General features: G+C 44.2%; 1 protein-coding gene across 1 annotated transcript in view; it reads right to left on the bottom strand.

The window, feature by feature from the left end:
* The window catches only part of LOC149344626 (sodium/nucleoside cotransporter 2-like), a 141561-nt gene that overhangs the window by 101902 nt on the left and 12365 nt on the right, over positions 1-27294 (bottom strand). Inside the window, exons 3-4 of the mRNA XM_089547270.1 lie at positions 13791-13937; positions 8065-8226 (exon numbers count right to left, since the gene is read on the bottom strand). Coding sequence (XP_089403396.1) covers positions 8065-8226; positions 13791-13937 — 309 coding nt within the window. The remainder of the gene's footprint in view (positions 1-8064; positions 8227-13790; positions 13938-27294) is intronic.

The raw sequence follows: 27294 nt of genomic DNA, 5'->3' as shown, positions 1-27294 counted from the left end.
TCATGCACCCATCCTCCCTCACTCTCACCGAGTGAAATCCTCATGAGGCGAGGGTGAGCAAGTCATCACGAGTGCGAGCCCTCGTGAGGATGTCCACCTCTGGTAACAACATAGTGACGTCACGCACACGGTACCAAACAAAGAGAGAAATAATGAATAAACAATATATTCACCAGCTCATATTAATTGTTGCTGAAACTGGTGTTATGCAGTGGTAACCAATATTGTAAACTGGAGTTCAATGTCCTGAAGTAAAGCGTGGGCTTCAAAGGACGCTGTAGTGGTGGGGGCTCCTGATTAATTTAGACCACCTGGGGTTCTTTAACGTGCGCTAACATCGCACAGCACATGGTGGACAGCCAAGTGTTTGCGCAGCTGTTTCGTAGGAACAAAAAAAATGTAGAAATGAACAAAGCAGAACCAAAGTCATGAGAAACAGTTGATGACTGCATGAAAGAAAAATAAAGAGCTCAATACTATGCTACTTTCACTGGCAGTGCGGTTTAAGAAAATGTTCCTTTTACGGAAGATTGGCATCTGGCAGTAGCAAAATGCAAAGATAGGCGATATTCCTATCTTAGAGTTCCACATTATGCCGGCCAGTATAAACAGTTTCCCATTCTGTCTATGAGATGTGTGGGCATAGATTTCAGGATGTTGTCCGGCAGCGTGTTCGTGGGCACCATCCCAAGCATACGCTATGTATGTTGGGCCATGTTTGGACCCGCCGCACGTGTTCGGGTTCTCAACCGGCCATCTGAGAGGGGTTTCGAAGTGTTTGGTGCGTCTAACCTGATGACTTGGTGGCAAAGACTGCCCGAAGCAAAAGGCAGGGCATATGATGCAAGGTGTAGCACCCCTCCCCCCAGCACGCACCCCACCTGAAGACGACGAAGGCAGCACAAGGCACATGCAGTGTGTGGTCATGTGATCACAGAAGAGAGTCAGATGTGGGTCGTCGAGGGATGTGAGTACCGTAGCTGTGCTATAAAAGTCATTGCTCAGGAAATGTGTTCCTGCCTATAACGGCTTCTGAAGCATTGAATGCAATACAGCTCGCACAGTGACAAAAAACGTTATTCAATCATAGTGGTTTCCAATGTAATTGCAGCGTCCGTTTGTTCGCGTTCAAGGCCCCAGGAAAGGGGTGTTATCATTTTTGTTTGTGACGCGAGAAGCGACCGGACTAATGTCGATTGATCGCAGCCATGAAGAGCTGCATCTATGTTTTTCCAGATTACTGTAGATGATCTTGACCTGTCATCGCGAAGTTTCCTTGCCGCCTTTAATTGAGCGATGCCGCGAGTGGCAGGCATTCGTAGTTCCATGAGTGATGAGCACATTTGTTGCTTACGCCGCTCCCGTGCTGTTCAGTTCTGTTGCGGCCGCTAGTCAGCCCAAATAAAGAGCTGAATCACTCGGTGGCGGCGTAAGCAACAAAAGTGCTCATCAGTCGTTGAACTACAAATGCCCGCCCTTTCGCGGCATCGCTCAATTCCACTGTAATTTGGTCTCTATAATTTACTACGACAATGCAGGCAGCTATAAGGTTGTCTTCTACAGTAAGAAGAAGAAACTGGCACTGTGCAAACCTTAAGACCAGTTTCAGACACCATTTGCATTCTGTACATCGGAAATGCCAATGTTCCAAAAATGTAACATGGAAAAAAACATGCTTAGTCGTAGTTAATATGACATTTTTTTTCACGGCTATTTTAGAAAGCATATAAGAATCGGCACTAAGAATTTTCGCAATTGAAACATTGCTTCATAATGTGGCGTTTAAAGGGTTAAGAATTTTGCACACATAAGGCCCTAGGAGGGGAGCATGTTGTGGCATTAAAAGAACTTGAGCCTGCCGTCACCAGCTGTACACAGCAAGATGTTGGAACTGATGATGCCGGCTTTGTGTGCGGCCGGTCATTTCTTGTGAACTTTGAGATACGGTAGAAAATAAATGCTCCCTGATGCTCGTGTCCATTACAAGCTGGCTCGTGTGTTTTCAGATGCTTGACATTACATCGGGTTTTCAGCAAAAGTATTTCTGTCACTATAAGCGAAAAAAGCAACTGTGAGAATTTTGATGCTACCAGCCCTTTAATCATTTGGTTTCAGAAAATAAGACAGGCCACTGCTGAACATTTTGAATACAAAACATTGCACACAATAGGCAAAAGCATTTCTGTGACATGACTGGCAATTGAGGTACAAAGCTTACATGAAAAGCCAGTGACAATGGTAACAAAAAAAGGAATAGAAACATGTTCTATACATCCACAGTTCTTCAAATGAGCTCTGAACGACCCTCTTGTAGACCTTGGGAAATACCTTGAAGACTACAGTGCAGCTTATAAGCAACGTCATTTTGAAATAAATTTTGTAAACGTTCCACAGGAATGTAGGAAGTAAATGTACAGTATTTAGGTCCCGGCTGATGTATTCATGGCAGCACAGTCTACATGTCCCATGAGATACCTTACCAAGCTTGAGGGAAAGGGGGGTGAGGCAAGGGAAGGAAGTTCAGAACACCTTCGAACCCACCACTCACAGAACTCTAATTTGTGATATGGGTGTTTTTGATGGCTAGATTTGAAAGCCTAGATGACAGAGCCACTGCCTATGAACCTTAGTGTTATCTATTAATGGTGCCGTTCTACCTACTGGAGTTGACAGCAGTTCATTATGCGGAAACAAGTGGAACAAAAGAATGCAAATACTAAAACTTCACACTTCTCAGAGAAAAAAAAAATTTTGAAAGAAGGGGTTCAGAGAGCTTCACAGGTAATATCAAGGAGCTATGCTGTATATTTTCTGTCTCTGTACAGTGTTGATGGAAGCCTTCCAGCAGCAATGATCCACCCACTCTCACGTGCACTCATGGCCGGTTACTAGGCAGCAGGGTTCCACATGCCTGTCACGCCTTAAACTGCACCACAGCCTGCAAAAAAGGAACAATGCAGTGTCAGGTGGCTCAGCACTTACCCCATGATTACAGTGCACTCATTTATAGCAAGCTTAGACACAGCAAACCATGCCCACTGACCCTAGTCTTCAGAGATTCAGCGACTATGTTTAAAATGGTAGAAATAAACATTTTCCGTGAGACTGTGTGTCAGCGGCCACAGTGTTTCATTCGTATTTTCATTTTTTCTCTTTTTTTTTTCTGAAAAGAGACCACCAAGGGGTAACGAGGCTATCATTAGAATGTGACTGATGTAATGCTGTGAATTCTTGTGAAAGCTGTAATATAGTTACATATTAGGTTCCACTAACACCTCAGCATGCTCCAATCGCTTTCTCTATCTGAGCAAATCAGCTCAAGTGTGAAGGCAGCAGCTACAATGTTTCACACTCTTCTGTAAAACAACTGATACAGCTTGTCCTTCAGGGTCTGGGATGGAGATAACCTCAACACTTTCCTCCATTGCTCTCAAACATTTGTTGATTCCAAACAACTCCGTTTATTTATTTATTTATTTATTCAATACTGCCAGCCGCCTTTTGGTGGCCAAGGCAGGAGTGGGGATACAATTCCACAGTGCTTTGTGAACAGGAAACAATGAAAAAAAGGAAAAAAAGAAGGCCTGCAGGTACGCAACAAAATTTCTGCTAAACAACTCAAATTATAGACAAGTAACAAACACTTTACATTAAAATACAAAACAACACACGACAAGGGCAACGCTCCAGAATCGAACCAAATAGCCTAACTTGACTGGCTGTTAATGCAGATTACCATTCAGTCGCTACAGGAATGTTATGCCAAACATGTGCCATTCATGAAGCAAAGATGGTTTATGGTGTTTAACGTCCAAAAGTGACTAAGGCTATGAGAGACGCCGTAGTGGAGGGCTCCGGAAATTTCGACCACCTGGGGTTCTTTAACGTGCACTGACATGGCGCAGTACACGGGCCTCTAGAATTTCGCCTCCAAAGAAATTCAGCCGCCGCGGCCAGGACCGAACCCGTGTCTTTCGGGTCAGCAGCCGAGCACCATAACCACTGAGCCACCGCGGCGGCGCAACCGTGCTGTGTAGTGCCATCGAAGCCAGATAAAGGAATTATTAGAAACAGAAGTCCAAGAGGATAAAGAGATGCAGATATATACATAGCATACCTTATCCTGCCAGACGCACTGTGTGAAGACTTCTCAATGTGCAAGCAAGCACTCCCTTATTCTGTTGTGTTATTTTTTTTCAAGCCAGAAAAACAAAGCTCTGCTAAGGCTTGCATCCATCACCAAGGCCTGGTTTCAAATCACGGACAGACATGAAGTTCGCACGACCTTGGGACGGTTCACAACGTTCGGGGAAACCAGCATGTGCGTGTGCATGTAGGTCCTCTGTATGTGCACGTGGAAGAAATAAGACTGATGGGGAGACCCATCAGGTAAACTGAGTGATGCCAAGGGGGCTGGGAATGCGACTTTGTGTGCCAGTCTGTGCACCTGTGTAGCACAGCAATTCTAAGTGCAAAGTTTGCCAGTATCAGCAAATACAGCCTTGGTGTTAACTACTACTGTGAGTTACCTGTTCTCATAGCATCGCGTTATTTACCCCAAAGTGAAACACTAACAGATGGAAGCGGGACAGCTGATGACTATCACTCAGCTCCATTTGGACACAGTGAGCAAATAGACCTCCTCATAATGCAATCACGCACTGCCCTAAGCTGCTCCAGTCATATTGCCGCCCGGTAAATCTTGCCATCTGACATATGCTGCCTCATGGTCACCAGTGGGCAGAACGGTGGGGCTAAAAATTAACATGCAGAAAACCAAAGTAATATTCAACAGTCTAGCAAGGGAACAGCAGTTCGCAATTGGTGGCGAGGTGCTGGAAACAGTAAAAGAAGATGTTTACTTAGGGCAGGCAGAGACCGTTGATCCAGATCATGAGAGGGAAATAACTAGAAGAATAAGAATGGGGTGGAGAGCATATGGCAGGTTCTCTCAGATCATGAATGGCAGTTTGCCAACATCCCTCAAGGGGAAAGTATAAAACAGCTATATCTTGCTGGTACTCACCTATGGGGCAGAAACGTGGAGGCTAACAAAGAGGGTTCAGCTTAAGTTAAGGACAAGGCAGCGAGCTATGGAAAGGAAAATGATAGGTGTGACGTTAAGAGATCGAAAGCGGGCGGAGTGGGTGAGAGAATAAACGCGCGTTAATGACATCCTAGTTGAAATCAAGAGGAAGAAGTGGGCTTGGGCGAGGCATGTAATGCAAAGGCAAGATAACCTCTGGTCCTTAAGGGTAACGGAGTGGATTCCAAGAGAAGGCAGCGTAGCAGGGGCGGCAGAAAATTAGGTGGGCGGATGAGATTAAAAAGTTTGCGGGAATATGGTGGCCGCGGCTGGCGAAGGACAGGGTTAACTGGAGAGACATGGGAGAGACCTTTGCCTTGCAGTGGGTGTAGTCAGGCTGATGATGATGATGATGGTGGTCACCAGTGTGGGAGCTGTAGTGCATGGCAGGTGCACCAGCATTTTAGAGCTATGAGAGAAGCCAACCCACCGGCGGCATGTGGTTGTTTTTTCTTCTGCTTTTCTAATCAATTAGCTTTAAGCGATAACATATTCAATAATATTCTAAACTAATCAACACTGCAAAATAAATAAATTAATTAAAAAATTCCCTGTGCCCCTTGGTTTCCGTGGCTGTTGGCTTCTCTCTTATAACGAGCCCCTCATACCCCTTACCTTGAATAAAACTTGTTAGTTAATAGTATTGCAATGAGTTTCCTCACGTGGATGCATGGTGCAAATAAAAATGACAGAATTTTTGCCTAAATTCCGTAAACATGCGAAAGCAGAATTGCATGAATGCAAATGACGATGATAAAGACAGAGAATTCTCTCCCGCCACAGATTAAAGTTGATGAAGACGACCATGTGCAATGCACAGTGTGAGAGTGCGTTGCAAATTAACATGAAGAGTGCTCAACTGCAGCAATAGTCCTATGCTCTCAGGCACTGGCCAGCAAAGCTGATCTGTTCATGCCACTGCGGGTTTGAATCCCAGTAATGGCAATATCTGTTTGATTTATTTTCATTTATTTATTTCGCTTGGCACAAACCCACAAACATCACAAGATACTTGGCACAAACTCGCAAGATCTTGCTCGGGGTTTACCCATCAGAATTGTGCTTTCATACAAAAAAAAATGGTACGTATTGGTATGGTAAGTGGGATTTATTGTCTCGAAACTGCACGTCGGCCATTATATAGATACCGCAGTGGAGGGTTCTAGATTAACTTTCACCACAGGGGTTCTCAAAGCTATGGGTATCATATACTACGTTTGCACACCATCAAAAATGTAGCCTACTGCCATGACCTTCAGGTCAGCAGCTGAACGCCTCAGCTACTGAACAACTGCGGTGCAGTGCACACAATGAGTGTTCATTTTCCGGCGTGTCAATAGAATTTCATATCAGGGGCGCCCTTATCACTCAACGAATAAGAACATCTGAGATTCAGCAATGCGATCTCCAATGTCCTGTGAACTTGGTGGCCAGATCCAGCGTCATGCCACAACCTGAGTTGGTACGCATGACCCACTGATGATATCACTAATGAAGCTGCATCCTTGATAGTGTTAAGTGCAGCATGCAGTTTGCCTTGTCTGCGGCAGAATTCAAAACTTATCTGACACTATCAGGACACAAACTGAGCAATAGGATTCAAATCATGCAAAGCTCAAGTCATGACATAAAAGGATGAGGCTTTCCCTTTTCTTACACATTTTACTGCTCACCTGATGCAGCTCCCTAACTGCATCTTTTGGTGCAGAACGTGGCCCATCTTCCACAAGTAAACATTAAAGCAGCCCTCGTGAAATGCCGCTTGTTAAACAGCTTTAGGTACCGTAATTAAACAAATTGCAAAGAAGACTGCAATGTAGAGGACATCAAGGTTCAGTTACTTCCCATCACTTCCCATGCAAGATTGCACGCCCAGGTGTTTTAACCATGGCCTTATGTTGCGTCCTGTTACTCTTGGTCCCACACATACCTAGAAAAAACAGATCTATCTTGCTTCACCTAACCAAAACCATTTTACAGTACTATCCCCAAGAACAAACTAAAAATAGTTGCTACTACAATTTTAGCACTGTTGGTTAAAAGTGGTGCCATCTCAGCAGAGAAATATTTCAAGGCCAAGCTGCCCTCTGTCAGTTCATGCCACAAAGAATCTATGGCAATAAACATGTCAAGTTCATAATGTACCTAATCCATCCCTCAATGGTATAACCAGTGTAGACTCAGCAACTAACCTGTCTTTATTACGCAGGTGGGGCAAACCACTGCTGCCTGGGCTAAGGATTTTTCACACAAGACTTCGCAACAGCCCAGGACACAACAGGCCAATATTACCTATGACACCACCACACCGACAGACACCGAAAATACATCGACCCCCCAATGGTGCCACTAAGAATCAGCCCTTTTTAACCACCTAACTTGTAAAGAGCCTACTAAAGAGATAAAAAAAAAAAAAACTCAGGGTCACCTAATTCCACTATGTGTTGGCAATGCAATAGCATCCGGAGCTGTTCACGCCTTGACCAGAACTGACTCGTGTGACTTGTGAGACCAATGCTGCTCTTCCCAAACACCCCTGCCATGGCCGCGAGGAGGCTTCCCACAGATGCATCTGGTCTGGTGACGTCGCGTTCTTCCGGCCAATGAGCACCCTCCGTGCTGGTGACATCACTGCTCATCAGCCAATCGGGATTTTTCTGGACAATGCTGGACAGTGCCGGGTGTTTGCTTCGGCAAGGCTTCTATGCTATCGTATAATAAATCACTAAGTAACATCCAAATTATTCACCTGTTTTTTTATGTCCATTGTTCTCGTAATCGGTGAAGAACGAAATGCTGTTACGGAAATTCTGTTCCAGTAATAGTCACTCTTCTGTATGTTGTCCTTCAGACAACTAGAGCTTTGCATATGCAAAAAGCGAGAGATGAGTCATTTTAAAAAGACGGTCCTGTCACTTCAGCCCAACTATGCTAGTCTTTGACGACATTTGTGGTATGTCACAAGGTCAGTCAGTCACCTTGTGTGCCACCTCCAGGGCGGCAATGAGTCTCTCCACCTCGGCCAGGCCCATCTCGAGGGAGACCTCCCGCCGCTTCTGCTCACCCGGTTCACCCAGTGCCAGGGTGAGGTTGGCCAGGGGGATGCCCAGGGTGGCCACCCTGTCACTGCCCAGCACCAGCTGTGACCAGAGACCACCACAGAGAAATCAACACAACACAGCTCACGGCAACAGAATGAAGAAGATAGGTTATTTAGTTTGGTTTAGTTTCGTTTATGGGGTTTAACGTCCCAAAGCGACTAAGGCTATGAGAGACGCCGCAGTGATCGAAGGGCTCCGGAAATTTCGACCACCTGGGGTTCTTCAACGTGCGCTCACATCGCACAGCACACGGGCCTCTAGAATTTCTCCTCCAAAGAAATTCTAGCCGCCGTGGACGAGATCGAAACCGCATCTGATAGGTTATTTATAATGGCAGAGAACCATAACAGGATAGAGCTTAAAGGAAGAAAGGAGACATAATAAATATAGTCATAGATAGATCACAACTGTGACATAAACCACCTAGGACGCGTTAAAAGTGGCCACTTCACTCTATCAGATGCAGTGATTGGTCAGGATGGGGCAAATGTTACAGAAATGTTCCTCTTGCTGTCAACTACACCAGCATCAACATGGGCGTTAACTCAGTAATGGCCAGGCATTGAAAACATCGGATAAGATATAGACTTCCAGGATCTCATCATTAATAGTCCATTCATCGCAGAAACGTAAAAAGCTGGGAGGTTTATGAAGAAAAGATGACAGCATAATTAAATTACCTAATATTGATGATTTATAAATGTCTGCGGAAAATAAATCTGTGCACTAACACACAGGGACAGAGATTAAGTTGAGGGAAAATTCAAAACTGCTAAGTCACCTGCATATGAGGCATTATGACCAAAGAAATTTTATACTCTTTGGGCATTACGACTAACTTTTGCAAGAGTTTATTTTTTCAGCAGACCTCCTGCACATCTTGAAGCTGGCACTTTGACCTTGCATTGAGAAACAAAGGCCTTTACTGCTAGTGCATATGTTGGCAATTCATGTAGTTCTGCGTGCTCAAGTGAAAATTACTGCCATTTTTACACCCCACATTACAGGTGATACACTGGGCATTACAGGTTTACCTAATTGGATCCCTAGATTTGACAGGCAAGAGGGCTCCAGCCCCCCAAACCTAGTACAAAAGGGATGTGGATAATATGTGTCCAAAATCAATCCGTGCCAACAGGGCAGAATGATTCTCCACCTGTTCACCTCAGCACATTGGAAACGGCATCAGACAGAAAGAGAACACATAATATAGCTCTTAGTGAGGCTTCTCCAGAGCATTATGGCCACACTGCTGACACAAATCTACATATTATATAAGTAATAGTGAGCAAACACCACAAAAGTCACATCAGCTTAGTAAAAGTCCATCGATATGAACCTGCTTAAGGGGAGATGTGGTTTTCAACATCAGTTTTCTTATTCTAGATGAATTCCGATGAAACTTTTTTTGCATGTTACTAATGCTTTCACAGTAAAGCGCACAAAGTAGCAGCATTATATCTAGATAACTCTTTTTATACAAATCTTTTCTCTTCTACACCTTGTGAAATGCCTACAAACTAGATAAAAAGCGGTAGAAGTCTGGTTCAACATTTGCTGCATTTCTGAATGCATGCTATGTATGATGAAAATCTTCAATCTTTTTTTTTTGCGAAACAAATTTCCTATTTTTTTTTTTCATTTTATGCAAAGCAGTTGGCATGGGCATGTCTAAACTGCAAACAAGATGTCACACTAAAAATCTACAAGCCATCAAAGTGAAAAAGCAATAACGTCACTGCATAAAGCAGAGCTCTGTGAGTAAAACAAGCGCGCCAAAATAGACAAACTAGATGAGAAGAAATCTGCTGCACAAAGTGAGCATCTAGTCAGAAAACTGCGATGCAAAAAAATGCCTATTTTTTGAGCATTTCACTGATATGCACTACCCCCGTGGTTCAGGAAACAAAATATCTTTAGAGTATTTCTCGGAGGATTTCAGCAATGAAACTTCGGGAGAGCATATGAAATGAGTCATACAAGGAGATACAATAATTTTCAAGAAACCAATTTTTCGGTCATTTTTCGTGATTTCAAACTCGCATCCTTTCTTAACCCTTTCAGGCGCTTTGCACACAATTTCGTAAGCGGAAAACTTAAAGCTTTTTCTGAGAAACTGGAGCACTTAACAGTGATTTCATTATTTCAGTCAAACTGAGCACCCTTCTTGTTGCAAATGAATTGCTTTTTTGTACCATGTAGCGAATGCAGTAAATAATATTTCACATAAGAGTGAGCTAGGTAGCACTTTGTCCACCGTTTTTGTGCAGATAGATTTTGGCGCGAGTGAAAATATCGAATCTTTTTGCTCAATTTCGAGCGTAATGTGAATCTTCGATACACAAAATGATTCCACGATCCCTAGGGTGCTTACCTGACACACGAGAACATTTCGATGTTACTATTTCTAACAAATGTGACACTTTGTACGGAATTCTGCACATCGTTGCAAAAACTTACCCTCCAGTCTTTTATGCTCAAAAACTAACAAATTTCCCGTTTTGAGGCCTGAATATACAACATAGGTGAAAAAAATAACTGATTTTGATAAAACAAACAATGGCGCCTGAAAGGGTTAAGAGGTCTGGATACACTTTCTGAAGATGGCAAATAATCCTGCCCAGTCAGCAGACTATCTGTCACTGGCATCTCAGTCAAATGCAACACCCCTGCACAGCGCAAGGAAAATGTAATCTAAATTACCGGCCATCTCTGAGTGACACGAGTGAGCACATGAGTCTAAACAGTTGTTGGCTGGCATCGATCAATGCCACAGGCTAGCTCACGAATGCCAGGGGTCAAAGCAAGCAGAGTAACAGACAATTAAAAAAATTACACAACGGAGAACAGCGTAAAGCACACAGTCAAGCAAGGGGGTGAAAAAAAAAATGTATCTGCTGAGTGCTTAAGGTGTGTGTTGCGTGAGAAAGTGAGATGCCAGCAACTGTCATGTGATTGGGGAAAGCAATGCCTTTTCCAGTGGAAAGCTGCAGCTTCCAGTGAGCTAGGAATGATGGCGGAGAGAGAAAGCCATCAATGGGGAACTTCTGGCCCTCCCCATCTGTGTGTCCAGAGAATGCTGGAAAAATGATCTCACACCAGAAGGTGCTTGCTAATATAAAAGAGAATCTTTACACTTCAATGAAAACTACTGCGGAGCTTGTTAAAATGCAGCCAAATTAAATGTGGCTCCCACCAATCCCTGATCCTGCCCTTGTTAAATCTACCACATTGGCAGGCAACTTAAGGGGGGAGCCTGGTCTTTATTCATGAAGTCACAGTTAAGAAATCTTCAGGGAATATGTATTTTTGTGTGCCGATTCTACATATGTCATTTAATTTCATGTAAAACAATTCCTTGAGCTCTTATGTAATTTTTATGCATGTGTTTCGTGAAGAGCTTTGAAACAAATTTATTGCGGGAAACTTGCTGAATTGTATACCATTGGGTTCTTTTGACACCAAGGAATGCAATGAGGGTAAAACTGTCTTCCTGCCTATCGTAGAACTTAAGTTACAGAGTTTTGAAGTTGCTGCTTCAGAAATGAGAAGAAAAGTGCGTATTCCTGTTCCTGAAGAGGCAGCTACAGTACCCTATTACTCAAGTTCTATGATAGCCAGGATGATAATTTTACCCTTATTGCATTCCTTGGTATCAAGGGAACCCAATGGCATACATTTCAGCGAGTTTCCTGCAGCAAATTTCCTTCAAAACTCTTCTCAAAATACTTGCACCAAAAGTGCAGGAGAGCTCAAGGAATTGTTTTACATGAAATCAAATGACATATCTCGAATCAGCGCACAAAAATACATGTGCCCTGAAAATTTCATAACTATGACTAGATTAATAAAATTTTCTTTTCAAGACCAGGCTCCCCCCTTAAGCCATACCTACTAGAGTACCTACTGGATAACGCAAGCCATTTTTCGCGTTGTGTTGCAGACAAGCTCAGGATGTTGAACCCATTGTGGCCTCCCTGAAACTCCACTCTGTTACACAACACTCTCCTGAAAAGCGCATTTTCAGGGATGGTAATTTGGGTTGCTGACATGACGTGGAGGTGGGCAGAGGCCAGAAGCACAGGCCTAAGCTCCAGTTGGAGGCTTCACATTGCAGTGGCCTTGGCCAGAATTTCATCTCGCTGGGCACGCTGGCTGTTTAGGAGGCTAAAAAAGTGCGGAAAAGGTCTAGCAAACTGACCAGCAAGTATGCAGGAAAACAAGAATGGGAAAAATAAAGAGCTTTAAATGACGGGCAAAAAATGCAGAAGGTGGATTCATTCACCTTCTGCATTTGAATCATTGAATGAATCACTGGATTCATTCATTGGAAAAGAAGCAGACTGCAGAACTATGTAGAAAGTGGAAAAGGCAGGAGCCTCTTTCGTCTCTTTCAGTTAGACAGGTTTTTGAGGAAGACAAAATTGCCCAAGTTCTCATTGATGGCATGGGTTAATGTCCGAAATATGTGTATGAAATATGACTCTCTTTGTTCTCTTTGGCCACTTATTTGAAGCCTGACTGGAGAAGGGAACGACCTGGATGCTTTCGAATGTATGTTGTGGCAGACATAGGTGCTCAGTAAAGGGCAGGTTCGGTAGTGCGTGAATGTGGGACTTGTGGTTGTTAAATTGCAACCTGAAGAGCGTTTCTGTTTGGTCAATGTATGCCCCACACACCGCAGTGAAGCATGTAGACCACATTTGCACTGGAGCAATTTAGGGTTCCTTTGATCCTGAAGGTAAAGACAGAGAAGGCACCTTTTGCAATGTTTGTTGTCTGCACATGACTGCAAACCTTGCAGCATGGTTTTCGACATGTTGGACACCCAGGGTTATGGTTAGTATTCGACATTGTTTCGGATTTAACTAAAATGTCCTTGAAGTTCCCACTGCGCGGGTATACCGCTCTTGGTGGCTATTTAAAACTGAGAAACAAGTGACTCCTTAGGTAATGTTAAAATGCCTAGAGAGGATACTGTTCACACGTAGCATGTTTGATGAATGTGTGAGAACGAGGTTGGTTTGCCTTTCACCATGCTACAATTTTTGGGAACTGAGCATTTTATTCCTGTCTAGACTGCGAGCTTTCAGGATAACGTCCTCCACCATGCAAGCGGGATATTCCATCAGCAAAAGATTTGTCTTTAGTTGCTCAGCATGGCAGTCAAAGTCATAGAGATTGCAGCATATTCGTCGGAGCATATTCGCTGCACTGCCATCGGCGGAGTGATATGTGGTGATTGGCGAAAGCAAAGATTCCACACGCATTTTTATTTTTGTGGGCCTAATTTGCTGCTATGTAGTCTCTAGACCTATTTATTCAAGGAAACCCAAAAGAAACAAAATAAAAGCAAAGTCGCCACGCGACTGCCTGAAAGGCACTGCATGCATTGGTCGACTCCTCCCACCGTATGCAGAAAATTAAAAAGAAAAAGAGGGAGCCGGATGTTAATTCAATTTAATTATGGAAATCGGCCGCACATTGTAATAAATCGAAGTTTCTAAGAATGCTTGGAACGTGCAGATCGAGTTCCTGCAGCAAAAAGACGAGTTCAGATTCCTCTTCAGTGCACCTTTAACGTGGATGTGTGGCAGCCTCACCTTGACGTTCCAGTCAAAGTCGGCCAGGACTGCACCACCAATGGCATCCGTCTCGTCCAGCAGGTGACGGGCAATGTCTTCCTGCCGATTCACGGCGACCTTTTTCACGACAGACCTGTGGCTGGCGGGAAGGAACTCCAAGACCTCCTGGGCAGGTTGACAAAGAGAAGAAGCAAAAGGGTGTGGCAGGGCTGGATGGCCAGCTAGACATGGTAGCCATATCATCCAGCGTAAGTGCTGTTTTCTTTGCTCACTGAATCAAACGAGCTTTTGGACGCAACTTTTCTTCGCATACTGAAAGGCTAAGCTTGTTAACCAAGCAGTGGAGAATGAGATGTCGTGGCAAGAAAAATGAATAAAATGACAGCAACATTAACTCCTAAATCATCCTCATCATCAACAGCCTGACTATGCCCACTGCAAGGCAAAGGCCTCTCCAATTAACCCTGCCCTCTGCCAGCTACGGCCACCCTATCCCCACAAACTTCTTAATCTGATCCGCTCACCTAACTTTCTGCCGCCCCCTGCTATGCTCCTAAATGCTAGATGCTAGAAGCTTTTGCCCCGAAATGCCAAAGAAAACAGTTGAGACACTCCAAAAATGACCTGTTTTCTGCATTCAAATGAGTAAACTGCATACTTTGTGTATTTCATGGCTTTGCAGCAAACTCCATCATTCAGTCTCCAACTTGCACCGCTCATGACTAGTTCATGCTCACCACTAAGTGACATCTTCACCAAAATCCCATATGTCGTATACATCTATGGCTGACAGTCCTCAGATGGTAAACCACTTGCTCATCAAAACATACTCCAGTGAAACTTGTTCCGTCATTGTATGGCTACTGGAGCCACTCATGCAAACAGCTTGAACAGTATGCACTTGGCATTGAAAACTGTTGTGACGCATAAATTTTTTTGAGGTTCAACTGCTACACTAGTCATATTTTGCTAGCTGCAAAGCTTTACGCCTGACTCGCACTTCCATATGGCTACCTATTTCATTTTGCACACTAACAGTGCGCAGTAAAAAAGACAGGTTGAACAGGCATGAGTCCAGCTGGTTACCCCGCATCTGAGACGGGGGACAAAGAGAGCACACAAGGGATTAATGCAAAAAAACCACTCCTGACATGTCTGATAAGAGCCCTTGAGATTTCACGCACAAGAACTGATCAAATGTGCTTTTGACTCAGTGGAGATCTCAGCAGTCATGCAGCCATTGTGGAGTCAGGGCGTAGAAGAGTCTCATGAGAAAATACTCGAAGATATTTTGTGGCTAAGGGAACAAACACAGGTTAATGATATTCTAGCCGAAATCAAGAGGAAGAAATGGGCTTGGGCAGGGCATGTAATGCGAACGGAAGATAACCGCTGGTCCTCAAGGGTAACGGAGTGGATTCCAAGAGAAGGCAAGCGTAGCAGGGGGCAGCAGAAAGTTAGGTGGGCGTATGAGATTAAGAAGTTTGCAGGACTACAGCGGCCACAACTGGCGAAGGACAGGGTCAATTGGAGAGACGTGCAGTTCAAGAATTCCCACCCGCTCATTCCTCTGGTGGGCACAAGATGGCACTACCAGTATCACCTCTGCAAAATGTTGCTTTTATACCTCGCTGTCGCTGCAGACATTGGGGTTTCCAATTAATTCTAACCAAACCAGGCAAGTAGCCACCCAAAGTAAACCACAAGGTGCAGGCAAGGAACCTTTAAGCATAGACGCAAGAAAGCTGAATGAAATGAACTGTACAATGAAGCGAAAACATGTTGACTTTTGTGCGGTCCGTGCTGGCGATAGCCTGAGACAGGTAAGGCTGATGTCACATCCTGTCTTGCGAGAGTTTCCACAGGCGGCCGCTACATGTGGCAGTTGGAAAAATATTCATTGAAATAACTATATTGTGCTCATTTCGGTTGCAAAAGAGTGTTATTTTGGTTACCCGCAGTGCCAAAACTATAATTTTTTTTAATCAGATTTCTTGTTTACTTTCCCTTTAATATGAAAGGCATGCTTGATTAGAATGAGAGCACATTCTGTTAAAAGCTCACACTGGAAGAACTGCTGGTCCTAGATGCGATGCAACTCCATGCATGGCTCTTGTCCTTGTGACTAGTGCCACAGTCATTAAAATTATACCTAAACAGGAATAAGTAAACAGGAATAAGCATAGCAACTGCAAAATAAGCCCTTAGCCTGATACTGTGCACCCTAAAGCACAGGCTAAAAACACTGTCCTGCCACCCATACAGAATCCTTTAGGTCACTTTCATTCATAGTGCAGCAATACATCATCTGCCTTTGCACAAGCATTCGGTGGAGGAGAAAAATTCAGGGGGCACTTTGAATGTCTAAAGTGGGTAGAGGCGGAAGCGTTTTCCGCACCACCTTCGCTGTTTCTGTGGCACTGGTGGCGTCACATATAATTGAGTACTAATTACTAAGTGATGACAAATGAGTAATTAATTGTTAATTACTGATTAATGCGTGAATACTAATTAACTGCTAATTAATGACACTTAAGCTTCGCCTTTAGGAGTGGAACGGGACAGCGCGTTGTAGTGCTGTTCAGGGAGTCCACGGAACGCCACGACCCGTTCGGCGCGATGCCTTGCCCTTTGAACGCAACGCTTTTTGAGGAAAGGAAATGGCGCAGTAATTCTCTGTCATCTCGGTGGACACCTGAACCGCACCGTAGAGGAAGGGAGGAAGTGGGAGTGAAAGAAGATAGATAAAGAGGAGCCGTAATGAAGAAAATGAAAATTGTATTTGAGGAAAGTAGTAGTAGAAAACTTTTATTGAGATCTTTTAAGAGATTCGCGGATTCGAAGCCTCCGTCGTCTTTCGTGGCGCCGGCGACTTGAGGCTTCTCTTCAGCAAGGTTGGGCCCCTAGTCCAGGGCTCCACTGAGTCGCGCTGCATCAGTAGCGTGCCGCACTAAGGCCCTTTGGGCCGCGAGCTCGCTGCTGGTGAGCCGGCTCTCCCATTGCTCCGCACTCGGGAATTCGTGTTGGTGGAATGCTTTATTTCGTTCGCACTCCCATGTGATGTGGTATAGTGTGGGTGTGTCGCCGCACCAGGGGCAGTTTGCTCTGTATTGTGTTGGTGACATCTTGTTATAGATGTACAAGTTGGGGAAGGAGTTTGTAGCCTACGCCAGCCGACTGCTTCCTCCCTCGTGAGGGCTTTGTGTGGTGGTGGGTACTTGAATCTAGTCCCCCTGTATAGTTGTAATGTCTCTGTGTATCCCCCCTCGCATGCTAGTAGCTGAAGCTCCAGAACATCTGACATGCCTGCTCGGTATGTAAGCCCTCGAGCTAGGCTGTCTGCTCTTTCGTTCCCCGCTACGCCTGCGTGGCCTGGGACCCAGATTATGTGTTGTATGGGTGTCTTCTCAGCAGAGGCTGCTGCCCCACTGATTATCCTGAGGGCCATGCCGCTAATTCTGCCCTTCGTATAGTTTTTACACGTGTCTTTCGAGTCTGTTAAGATGTTTAGGGATCGGCCTTTCCTATAGCCTTCTGCTACCGCCAGCGCGACGGCAATTTCCTCGGCCTCCGTTATGCCCACGACCTCCACTGAGGCGCATGTGGCCATGTCTCCTGTGCTATTAACTACCACCGTAGCGGATAAGCGCTTCCCTGCATGTACGTACATGGAGGCGTCCGTATAGAAAGAAAATTACGCAGTAACTGTCTCACAAAACAGGGGGGCACTTTTTTGACCTAAAGTGTGGTCACTGATGTGTGGTAAGGTGGAAAGTTGGGCGAGTTGAATCTTATTCATGATGAAGTTTAGCGCCAAAAACGAGGACAAAGAAGGAGTGAAGACACAACACGAGCGCATTTTCGCAACTGAAACTTTAATGGAAGAACACATAACATATATACCCATCTCGTGAAGTAAATCAAAAAGAAGAAACATACATGATATGGTCAAGATAAACCTTAGAGGGCGATACATCTGAAGAGTGCTGAGGGTGCAAAAGGTACATAAAGGGTGCAAAAACAGGAAACTTCATGGTCACAATCACAATCACGAAGGCGAAACCAAAATACCAAAAAAACCAAAAAAGGGGGGAAAGGAAAAGATATTAATTCCACGTGTGATCCAGGTATGCCAGCTCTTTTTCTGTTAAAGAAATGGACGGTGCGCTTATGCATGAATTTCCCTGTCGCGAAATATAAAAAGCCTCGGTAATTTCGCGCTGGAGGCGTTCTCTATGATGTGACAGAATTTCAGCCTGCGCATAAAGTGGATTGCATTTTTTCTTGCACACTGGGCCACATTCCGGCACACAATCCGGCTTGCACTCCTTACATTCTTGGCAATGGTCAACCAAATGCGAGGACTTCGACCCAGAGAGCGATTTCTCGTGTTCTTTTAGCCGCACGTTTACACAACGCCCTGTCTGACCTATGTAGGTCTTGCCACAGGAAACAGGGAGTTCATATACCACACCCGTTTTGCACGGGATGAATCCCGAAGGATGGCATGTCTTCTTCTTAATTTTATTTTGTCCTCTCTGATTCCCTATTGTTCTGCTTACTAGGCCGCACACTTTCTTGAGCTTGTTTGGGGCCGAGAAGATTACCTGTACGTCAGAGCGCCTGGCCACATTGGCAAGGTTGTGCGAAAGTTGATGCTTATATGGTATCACCACTTTTTTCTTCTTTATCTTCTCGTCCTTTTCCTTCTTTGGGGCAATACCTTTTACCCAGCGGATAAGTTTTTCGCATGCAAAACCAATTGCGCTGTCCGGATAGCCTGATGTCTTTATTCTATTTACTTGTTCATGAAAACTTTTAGCCATGCCGTGCGTGCAGGACTTTACCAGGACTGAACGTAGGCATGAGAGTACAATGCCATTTTTTACAACTTTCGAGTGGCCTGAGGCGCAATGCAGTAGGGGTTTTACTGATCGCGGATGATAGCGCCAGCAAACATGAGTCTGGTTGAAAGATAGCAGCACATCAAGAAACTGAAATTTATCTCCGGCTGGTAATTCGAATGTGAAAACGAGACCATGTCCACACTCCCGGAAGACCTTCAAAATATTCACAACCTTGTCGGTGAAGCGTGCACTGTCCACAAATACCAGATAATCATCCACGTACCTAAACACATGAGAACACATGTCGTTCACACGGTTTTCAAGACATCTGTCCACGCTACTGAGGAAGATGTCTGAGAGTACGGGCGCCACACATGAACCAATACATACACCTGACTTCTGTATGTACGTTTTGCCTTCCCAGGTGGCATAGGTAGACTTCAGGTAAAACGAAAGCAATTCAAGGAAAGACTCCACCGGGATTCCTGTACTGTTTCTGAATATTAACTCATCATTTGATTCACAAATACAGTCCTTCACGCTATGCATAAGGGCCGAGTGAGGCAAAGAATAAAAGAGGTCGGTTACATCAATGCTGAAAGCTTTGCTGCTACCAGGGTTACACTTCAGCAACACATCTACCAGTTTTTCAGAGTTTGGAACCAAATATGGGTCATTAATATGTAGGCCGGACAAGAACTTTACTAGATAGCTCGAGATGGCATGTTGCCATGTGTTTCTTTCTGTAACAATCACACGGAAAGGGATATCTGGCTTGTGCGTTTTCGCCGAAAAGAACATATCTAAATGAGTTCTTTTCGCATTCGTGACTGCTGTGGCAAGTCTGTGCAGGTTCATGCCTTTAAGTAGCTCAATAGCTTGCTTTTTAACCTTCGAGGCTTTCACGTCTACAGCGTTGAAATTCTTTACGATCGCCTCCTGTCCTTTGACTGCATGCATGCTCTCGGGAATAACAACGAAGAAGCCTTCTTTATCCGACAGAAGTAACCGTAGCCCGGAATTGACAAGGAAGTTAGCTAAGCCATAGCTTGGATCAGACTTACAAGGTCGTGTCCCCGGGTCAGTTCTTGCAATCACGTCGACACATTCCTCTACACACCTGAGGCGAGTCTGTTCAGGCACGCACTGGGCGATGGTTCTACCAAATGACAGTTTGTCGATGGGTGTCCAGGACGGTTGGTAGGCGAACTTCGGTCCCTGCTGAAGGGTCTTTAGGTGTCGGTCTGGAAGGCACTGGTTCCCCATAACGAGGACTTTTTCTTGGGGCTGGGGCCCTCGTTTTTTCTTTGGTGGTAAGCGATGCCGGATGGTTGCCCAGATAAACTCCGCGGTCTGCTGTGCTGTGTCGCACCACTCCCTGTACAACCGGGCTTGTTGGCTTCGTGGAATATTCAGGTCACACGCCAGACGTAGCCGGTCCTTGTAGTACCTGACCTGCCTCCAAAATTCCGAGCTTAGGATACGGTTCACCCGTCGGGCATGCCCGGTTGAAAGTGGGAGGCCACCGCTCAGGTTGAGGACTTCCGGAAGGCAGCTGCCCGATCTTGCGTACCATGAAGCAATCCTTGCCTTCACCACACAGACAGCTATTAGTGTGGCCACCGAGGCCGGACTAGAAAAGTGGGAGTTAAAACACGCAAGAGAGCCCGTTGTAGAAGAAATATACAGTAGTAAGGTGGAAAGTTGGGCGAGTTGAATCTTATTCATGATGAAGTTTAGCGCCAAAAACGAGGACAAAGAAGGAGTGAAGACACAACACGAGCGCTTGATTGCAAGAACACGAGCGACGTGATTGCAAGAACTGACCCGGGGACACGACCTTGTAAGTCTGATCCAAGCTATGGCTTAGCTAACTTCCTTGTCAATTCCGGGCTACGGTTACTTCTGTCGGATAAAGAAGGCTTCTTCGTTGTTATTCCCGAGAGCATGCATGCAGTCAAAGGACAGGAGGCGATCGTAAAGAATTTCAACGCTGTAGACGTGAAAGCCTCGAAGGTTAAAAAGCAAGCTATTGAGCTACTTAAAGGCATGAACCTGCACAGACTTGCCACAGCAGTCACGAATGCGAAAAGAACTCATTTAGATATGTTCTTTTCGGCGAAAACGCACAAGCCAGATATCCCTTTCCGTGTGATTGTTACAGAAAGAAACACATGGCAACATGCCATCTCGAGCTATCTAGTAAAGTTCTTGTCCGGCCTACATATTAATGACCCATATTTGGTTCCAAACTCTGAAAAACTGGTAGATGTGTTGCTGAAGTGTAACCCTGGTAGCAGCAAAGCTTTCAGCATTGATGTAACCGACCTCTTTTATTCTTTGCCTCACTCGGCCCTTATGCATAGCGTGAAGGACTGTATTTGTGAATCAAATGATGAGTTAATATTCAGAAACAGTACAGGAATCCCGGTGGAGTCTTTCCTTGAATTGCTTTCGTTTTACCTGAAGTCTACCTATGCCACCTGGGAAGGCAAAACGTACATACAGAAGTCAGGTGTATGTATTGGTTCATGTGTGGCGCCCGTACTCTCAGACATCTTCCTCAGTAGCGTGGACAGATGTCTTGAAAACCGTGTGAACGACATGTGTTCTCATGTGTTTAGGTACGTGGATGATTATCTGGTATTTGTGGACAGTGCACGCTTCACCGACAAGGTTGTGAATATTTTGAAGGTCTTCCGGGAGTGTGGACATGGTCTCGTTTTCACATTCGAATTACCAGCCGGAGATAAATTTCAGTTTCTTGATGTGCTGCTATCTTTCAACCAGACTCATGTTTGCTGGCGCTATCATCCGCGATCAGTAAAACCCCTACTGCATTGCGCCTCAGGCCACTCGAAAGTTGTAAAAAATGGCATTGTACTCTCATGCCTACGTTCAGTCCTGGTAAAGTCCTGCACGCACGGCATGGCTAAAAGTTTTCATGAACAAGTAAATAGAATAAAGACATCAGGCTATCCGGACAGCGCAATTGGTTTTGCATGCGAAAAACTTATCCGCTGGGTAAAAGGTATTGCCCCAAAGAAGGAAAAGGACGAGAAGATAAAGAAGAAAAAAGTGGTGATACCATATAAGCATCAACTTTCGCACAACCTTGCCAATGTGGCCAGGCGCTCTGACGTACAGGTAATCTTCTCGGCCCCAAACAAGCTCAAGAAAGTGTGCGGCCTAGTAAGCAGAACAATAGGGAATCAGAGAGGACAAAATAAAATTAAGAAGAAGACATGCCATCCTTCGGGATTCATCCCGTGCAAAACGGGTGTGGTATATGAACTCCCTGTTTCCTGTGGCAAGACCTACATAGGTCAGACAGGGCGTTGTGTAAACGTGCGGCTAAAAGAACACGAGAAATCGCTCTCTGGGTCGAAGTCCTCGCATTTGGTTGACCATTGCCAAGAATGTAAGGAGTGCAAGCCGGATTGTGTGCCGGAATGTGGCCCAGTGTGCAAGAAAAAATGCAATCCACTTTATGCGCAGGCTGAAATTCTGTCACATCATAGAGAACGCCTCCAGCGCGAAATTACCGAGGCTTTTTATATTTCGCGACAGGGAAATTCATGCATAAGCGCACCGTCCATTTCTTTAACAGAAAAAGAGCTGGCATACCTGGATCACACGTGGAATTAATATCTTTTCCTTTCCCCCCTTTTTTGGTTTTTTTGGTATTTTGGTTTCGCCTTCGTGATTGTGATTGTGACCATGAAGTTTCCTGTTTTTGCACCCTTTATGTACCTTTTGCACCCTCAGCACTCTTCAGATGTATCGCCCTCTAAGGTTTATCTTGACCATATCATATATGTTTCTTCTTTTTGATTTACTTCACGAGATGGGTATATATGTTATGTGTTCTTCCATTAAAGTTTCAGTTGCGAAAAAGCGCTCGTGTTGTGTCTTCACTCCTTCTTTGTCCTCGTTTTTGGCGCTAAACTTCATCATGAACTGATGTGTGGTTAAGATGTTAAGCTTCGCCCCTAAGAGTGGAACGCGACAGCGTCTTGCAACGCTGCCAGGGAGTCCACAGAACGCCATCGCCCATTCGGTTCTACGCCTCGCTCGTCAGTAAATTGGTTTTTGAGGAAAGGAAATGTATCTGTCTCTCATTTGTCGGTGGACACCTAAACCTCGCCTGAAGGGAATGGAGGAGGATGAGAGTGAGTGAAGACACCGTATTCACTAGACGCGCCTTTGTTCATTCCAAACCGTCGAGCTGGCATGGCGGAGTGGATAGCATGCTCGTCTCTCACGCCGAAGACCGGGGTTCGATTCCCGAGCTCGACCAATTTCTTAATCGGTTTTATTTATTTATATGGCCTGACTAGTAAAGTTAATTAGGCTAATTGGGTAATTAACCAATTAACTAAGCTCAGTCCCACTTACTTGGAGCATCACTATACGATCCCTTCAATTGGTTGCATGGTTACTAGCCAAAGTATAATTGGCCCCGTTTGAAATTCGCGCACTGTGACGTCACGACCGTTTCCACCAATTGAAAAGCGTGACATTTTCTGTCGACAACTGCTGCTTACAACGATGAGACATTAAAGGCTTCCGCCTTAATAATATGCTTACGCAATCCAACTGAACCAAAAAACATCCGGCAGTCAAGAGCATGTCATTCTAAATGAAGGTGCCCTGTAGAAAGTTTAGTTTAGTTTAGTTTAAGGGGTTTAACGTCCCAAAGCGACTAAGGCTATGAGAGACGCCGTAGTGGAGGGCTCCGGAAATTTCGACCACCTGGGGTTCTTCAACGTGCACTGGCATCGCACAGTACACGGGCCTCTAGAATTTCTCCTCCAAAGAAATTCCAGCCGCCGCGGCCGGGATCGAACCCGCGTCTTTCGGGTCAGCAGCCGAGCACCATAACCGCTGAGCCACCGCGGTGGCCCTGTAGAAAGGTGTGGCGTTAATAAATACATGTGATGTCATAAAAATACTAAACTCCGTGTTCTTAGTTGGAAATAATTTTGCTTTCGTAACACTACAAGTACTGCGCTGCAATATGATGTGCACCAGATCAGAAAGAGGGCAACTCTAAACAAAGTGAGTAGTGAACCAAGCAAAGTGGGCACATAATTACTAGTTCACAGTATGAATTCAGACAGAATAAATGAACAGAGCTTGCCCTTCTTCACGAAAAGGAATATATATTAGAACATTTTGAAAACAAAATGTTAGTACTAGGCATAATTGTGGATTTCACGAAGGCGTTAGACAGGATTAGTCACAGTATTCTTTTGGAAAAGCTTGAACTATACGGGATACGAGGACAAGCTTTGCATCTCTTGAAATCTCATCTCGAAAACAATATGTTCAGATTAGAAACTTCAAATCATCACAACGCTCAGTTAATACCGGTGTCCCTCAGGGCAGCATCCTCGGCCCTCTGCTGTTCAATCTCTACATTAATGATATTGTAACTATTGACACTTCCGCCCGCTTTATCATTTATGCCAATGACACTACTATCCTTATACCTGGTGATACCTGTAACGATCTAAACATGCATGCTAATCGCATATTAAACAATCTAGAGCAATGGTCAGACTCATATTTTCTTTCAATGGTTTGGTTGGTTGGTTTATGAGGTTTAACGTCCCAAAGCGACTAAGGCTATGAGAGACGCCGTAGTGGAGGGCTCCGGAAATTTCGACCACCTGGGGTTCTTTAACGTGCACTGACATCGCACAGTACACGGGCCTCTAGAATTTCTCCTCCAAAGAAATTCCAGCCGCCGCGGCCGGGATCGAACCCGCGTCTTTTGGGTCAGCAGCCGAGCACCATAGCCACTGAGCCACCGCAGCGGCATTTTCTTTCAATAAATGTGTCAAAATCCAAAGCTGTAATTTTTCGTCCGAAGAATAAAACTTGTAGTGCAGAAATAGCTCTCTCTTATAAATCACAAGAAATTTATATAGTAAAACCATTCAAATCACTTGGTGTTTACTTTCACGAAAATATGCTGTGGGATGACCATGTCAGTCATGTCATGTTGAAGACATCCAAGGTTATAGGTTTTCTATCACGCCACAGACATATTTTACCACAGACAGTCAAACTTGTCTTATATAATTCCGTATTCTGTTCACACCTAAATTGCCGCACATTAGTGTGGGCAACAACAACACATACTAACTTACACAAGGTATTCGTGCTTCAGAAAAAAATCCTTCTTATAGTTTACAACTTGCCCGTTAGACACACAACTCAGGATTTGATAATTAACCTCAACATTATTACCATATTAAACCTCTATGCTTACAGACTGCTGCGTGTGTATACAGTTGAGCAAAAGCGCCATATTGACACCATTTCCTCTATGGCTCCTTTGCATCAGTCCGACTCACCATATCCGCATCGCCACAAACCACAATAGGTTTTACCATTCACAAGAACTAGCTACGGTCGTAAAAGAATTAATTACCAACTACCGTATTTACAAAACCAGTTAATTGAAGCAGGCGTAAACCTCCGTGCAAACACCATCTCCTCTCTGCGTGGTATGATTGTTCATTTGGTTAAATGCTAATACATCAACTCCTGTTTTATGAATTTCTCTCCACCCTATTTGTTATTTGATGACTGGCCGTCTACTGTGCTGATACCCCTTATTCGTTGCTGATACCCCTTGCTGATTTCTGCGTATTCTGTTCGGTTATAGACATTGCTTATATTGATGTTTTTATTCATGTATGACTTGATGTTCAATTTAGTTCCTCGTTTGATGTTCTTATTGACATGATGACTTGATGTTCAATTTAGTTCTTCGTTTTCTGTCACTGCCGTCTGAACAGGAGAGGAGAACTCCGTCAAGCGGATAGCCGCTTTTTTCTCCCCTCCTCCATCAAATTGTATTTGATTTGGTGGAAAGAAAGCATTATTATTATTATTATAAAAACAACATAAGATCTACTATAACAATCCTGTCCTAAAAGGCTGGCTACTAACTACCCTTGCATATGGTTCAGGCCCCACTGATCATCTGCACAAAGTAGGTGCTCCTTCTTGTCATACTAGGCATTCTTTTTATTCATTTGTCCACACAACTTTTTTTTTTTTTTTTGATACCTCAAAGGCCTCTGGTATGGGGCATTACATGAGGGATGGGCATGACAGTTAAACAATAATGGTCTTGATGGCGTTCTTAAAATGGATGGCGTTGATGTGATGCACGGCGTCCTGTGGCAGATCATTCCAGTCCCGGGATGACGTGACGAAAAAAGATCGAGAATGAGCGGTAGTTCTTGCGGTGGGGGCGTAGACGACCTTATGGTGGTTAATACGGCTTGAGAGGCGATAAGCAGGTGATATGACTGATTCTCCTAAAGATGAATGATAAAACATATGAAAGAGGCACAATCGAGAAATTTTTCGTCGCGTTTCAAGGCTGGGTAAGTTAGCTTTAGTTTTTAAGGCAGACACACGAGTGTAGTACGAATAGTCAGAATAAATGAAACGGATAGCTCGATTTTGTATTTTTTCTAAGGTTAAAGAGAGGTTAGACTGGTGAGGATCCCATATTGCCGAAGCATATTCTAGTTTAGGACGGACAAAAGTTATGTATGCTAATGATTTGATGGATGGGGTGGCAAAACACAGATTGCGCCGTATGAAACCAAGGGTACGATTAGCTTCGTTAGTGATGTTCGTGATATGAGATGACCATGTTAGGTTTTGCGTTACAGTAATACCCAGGTACTTACAGGAAGAGACGGACGATACTTCTGAACCGAAAAGAGTGTATTATAAGGAGTATGCATCTGCCGACGATGGAATGAGATTAAACATGTTTTGAAAATATTGAGAGGCATTAACCAACGTTCGCACCAAGTTTGGATTCGGTTAAGATCTTGCTGAAGAATGCCAGCGTCAGTACCGTTAGCGATTGGGCGGTAAATTACACAATCGTCAGCAAATAAACGGATGGTAGAGGAAATACTGGAAGGGAGATATATGAGGAAAAGCAAAGGTCCTAGGACTGTACCTTGGGGAACACCTGAAATGACCGGGTTACGTGCAGAAGAATGATTGTTAGCATAGACAAATTGTTCTCTGTTAGTGAAAAAGTTAGAAAGCCGTTCTAATACTAACGAATTAAGATTTAGACACGATAACTTTAGTAGCAGTCTTTTATGCGGTACTTTATCGAAAGCTTTTTCGAAATCAAGGAAGAGAGTGTCAGTAGGAATGTTTAAGTCAAGGTTGGAGCTTAGGTCATTAATAAAGAGAGCCAATTGGGAGTCACATGAACGTCCTTTCAAAAAGCCATGCTGGTTAGTATGAAAGAATTTTACGGAGACAAGGAATTTGACTATGTGTGAATAAATAATATGTTCCATTAGTTTCGAACAGACGCTTGTGAGGGAAATGGGGCGGTAATTTTTGCATGAAACAGGTGAGCCCTTTTTGGGGACTGGAATGATCTTACCAACTTTCCAATCTTGTGGAAGGACACCTGTTGGAACCACCTTCCCAGGAATGTAGGTGACATCACTGACTTTAATACTTTTAATACTGTTGTATGTAATGTCCCTTTATAAATTTTTTGTCAATTTCCTTTGCATTTGTGTTCAGTGTCATTATTTTTCACCTCAAAAGTGTTTTTTTGCCTTGTTAGGCTTAGCTGTTTTTCTTTTTTTACCTTGCACCAGTTAATA

This window comes from Amblyomma mixtum, chromosome 5 (genome assembly GCF_055824585.1).
Source record: "Amblyomma mixtum isolate Tamu chromosome 5, ASM5582458v1, whole genome shotgun sequence".
In the NCBI taxonomy this organism is placed as follows: domain Eukaryota; kingdom Metazoa; phylum Arthropoda; class Arachnida; order Ixodida; family Ixodidae; genus Amblyomma; species Amblyomma mixtum.
Note: the sequence above shows the minus strand (reverse complement) of the source record. Positions and strands in the feature narration are given on the sequence as shown.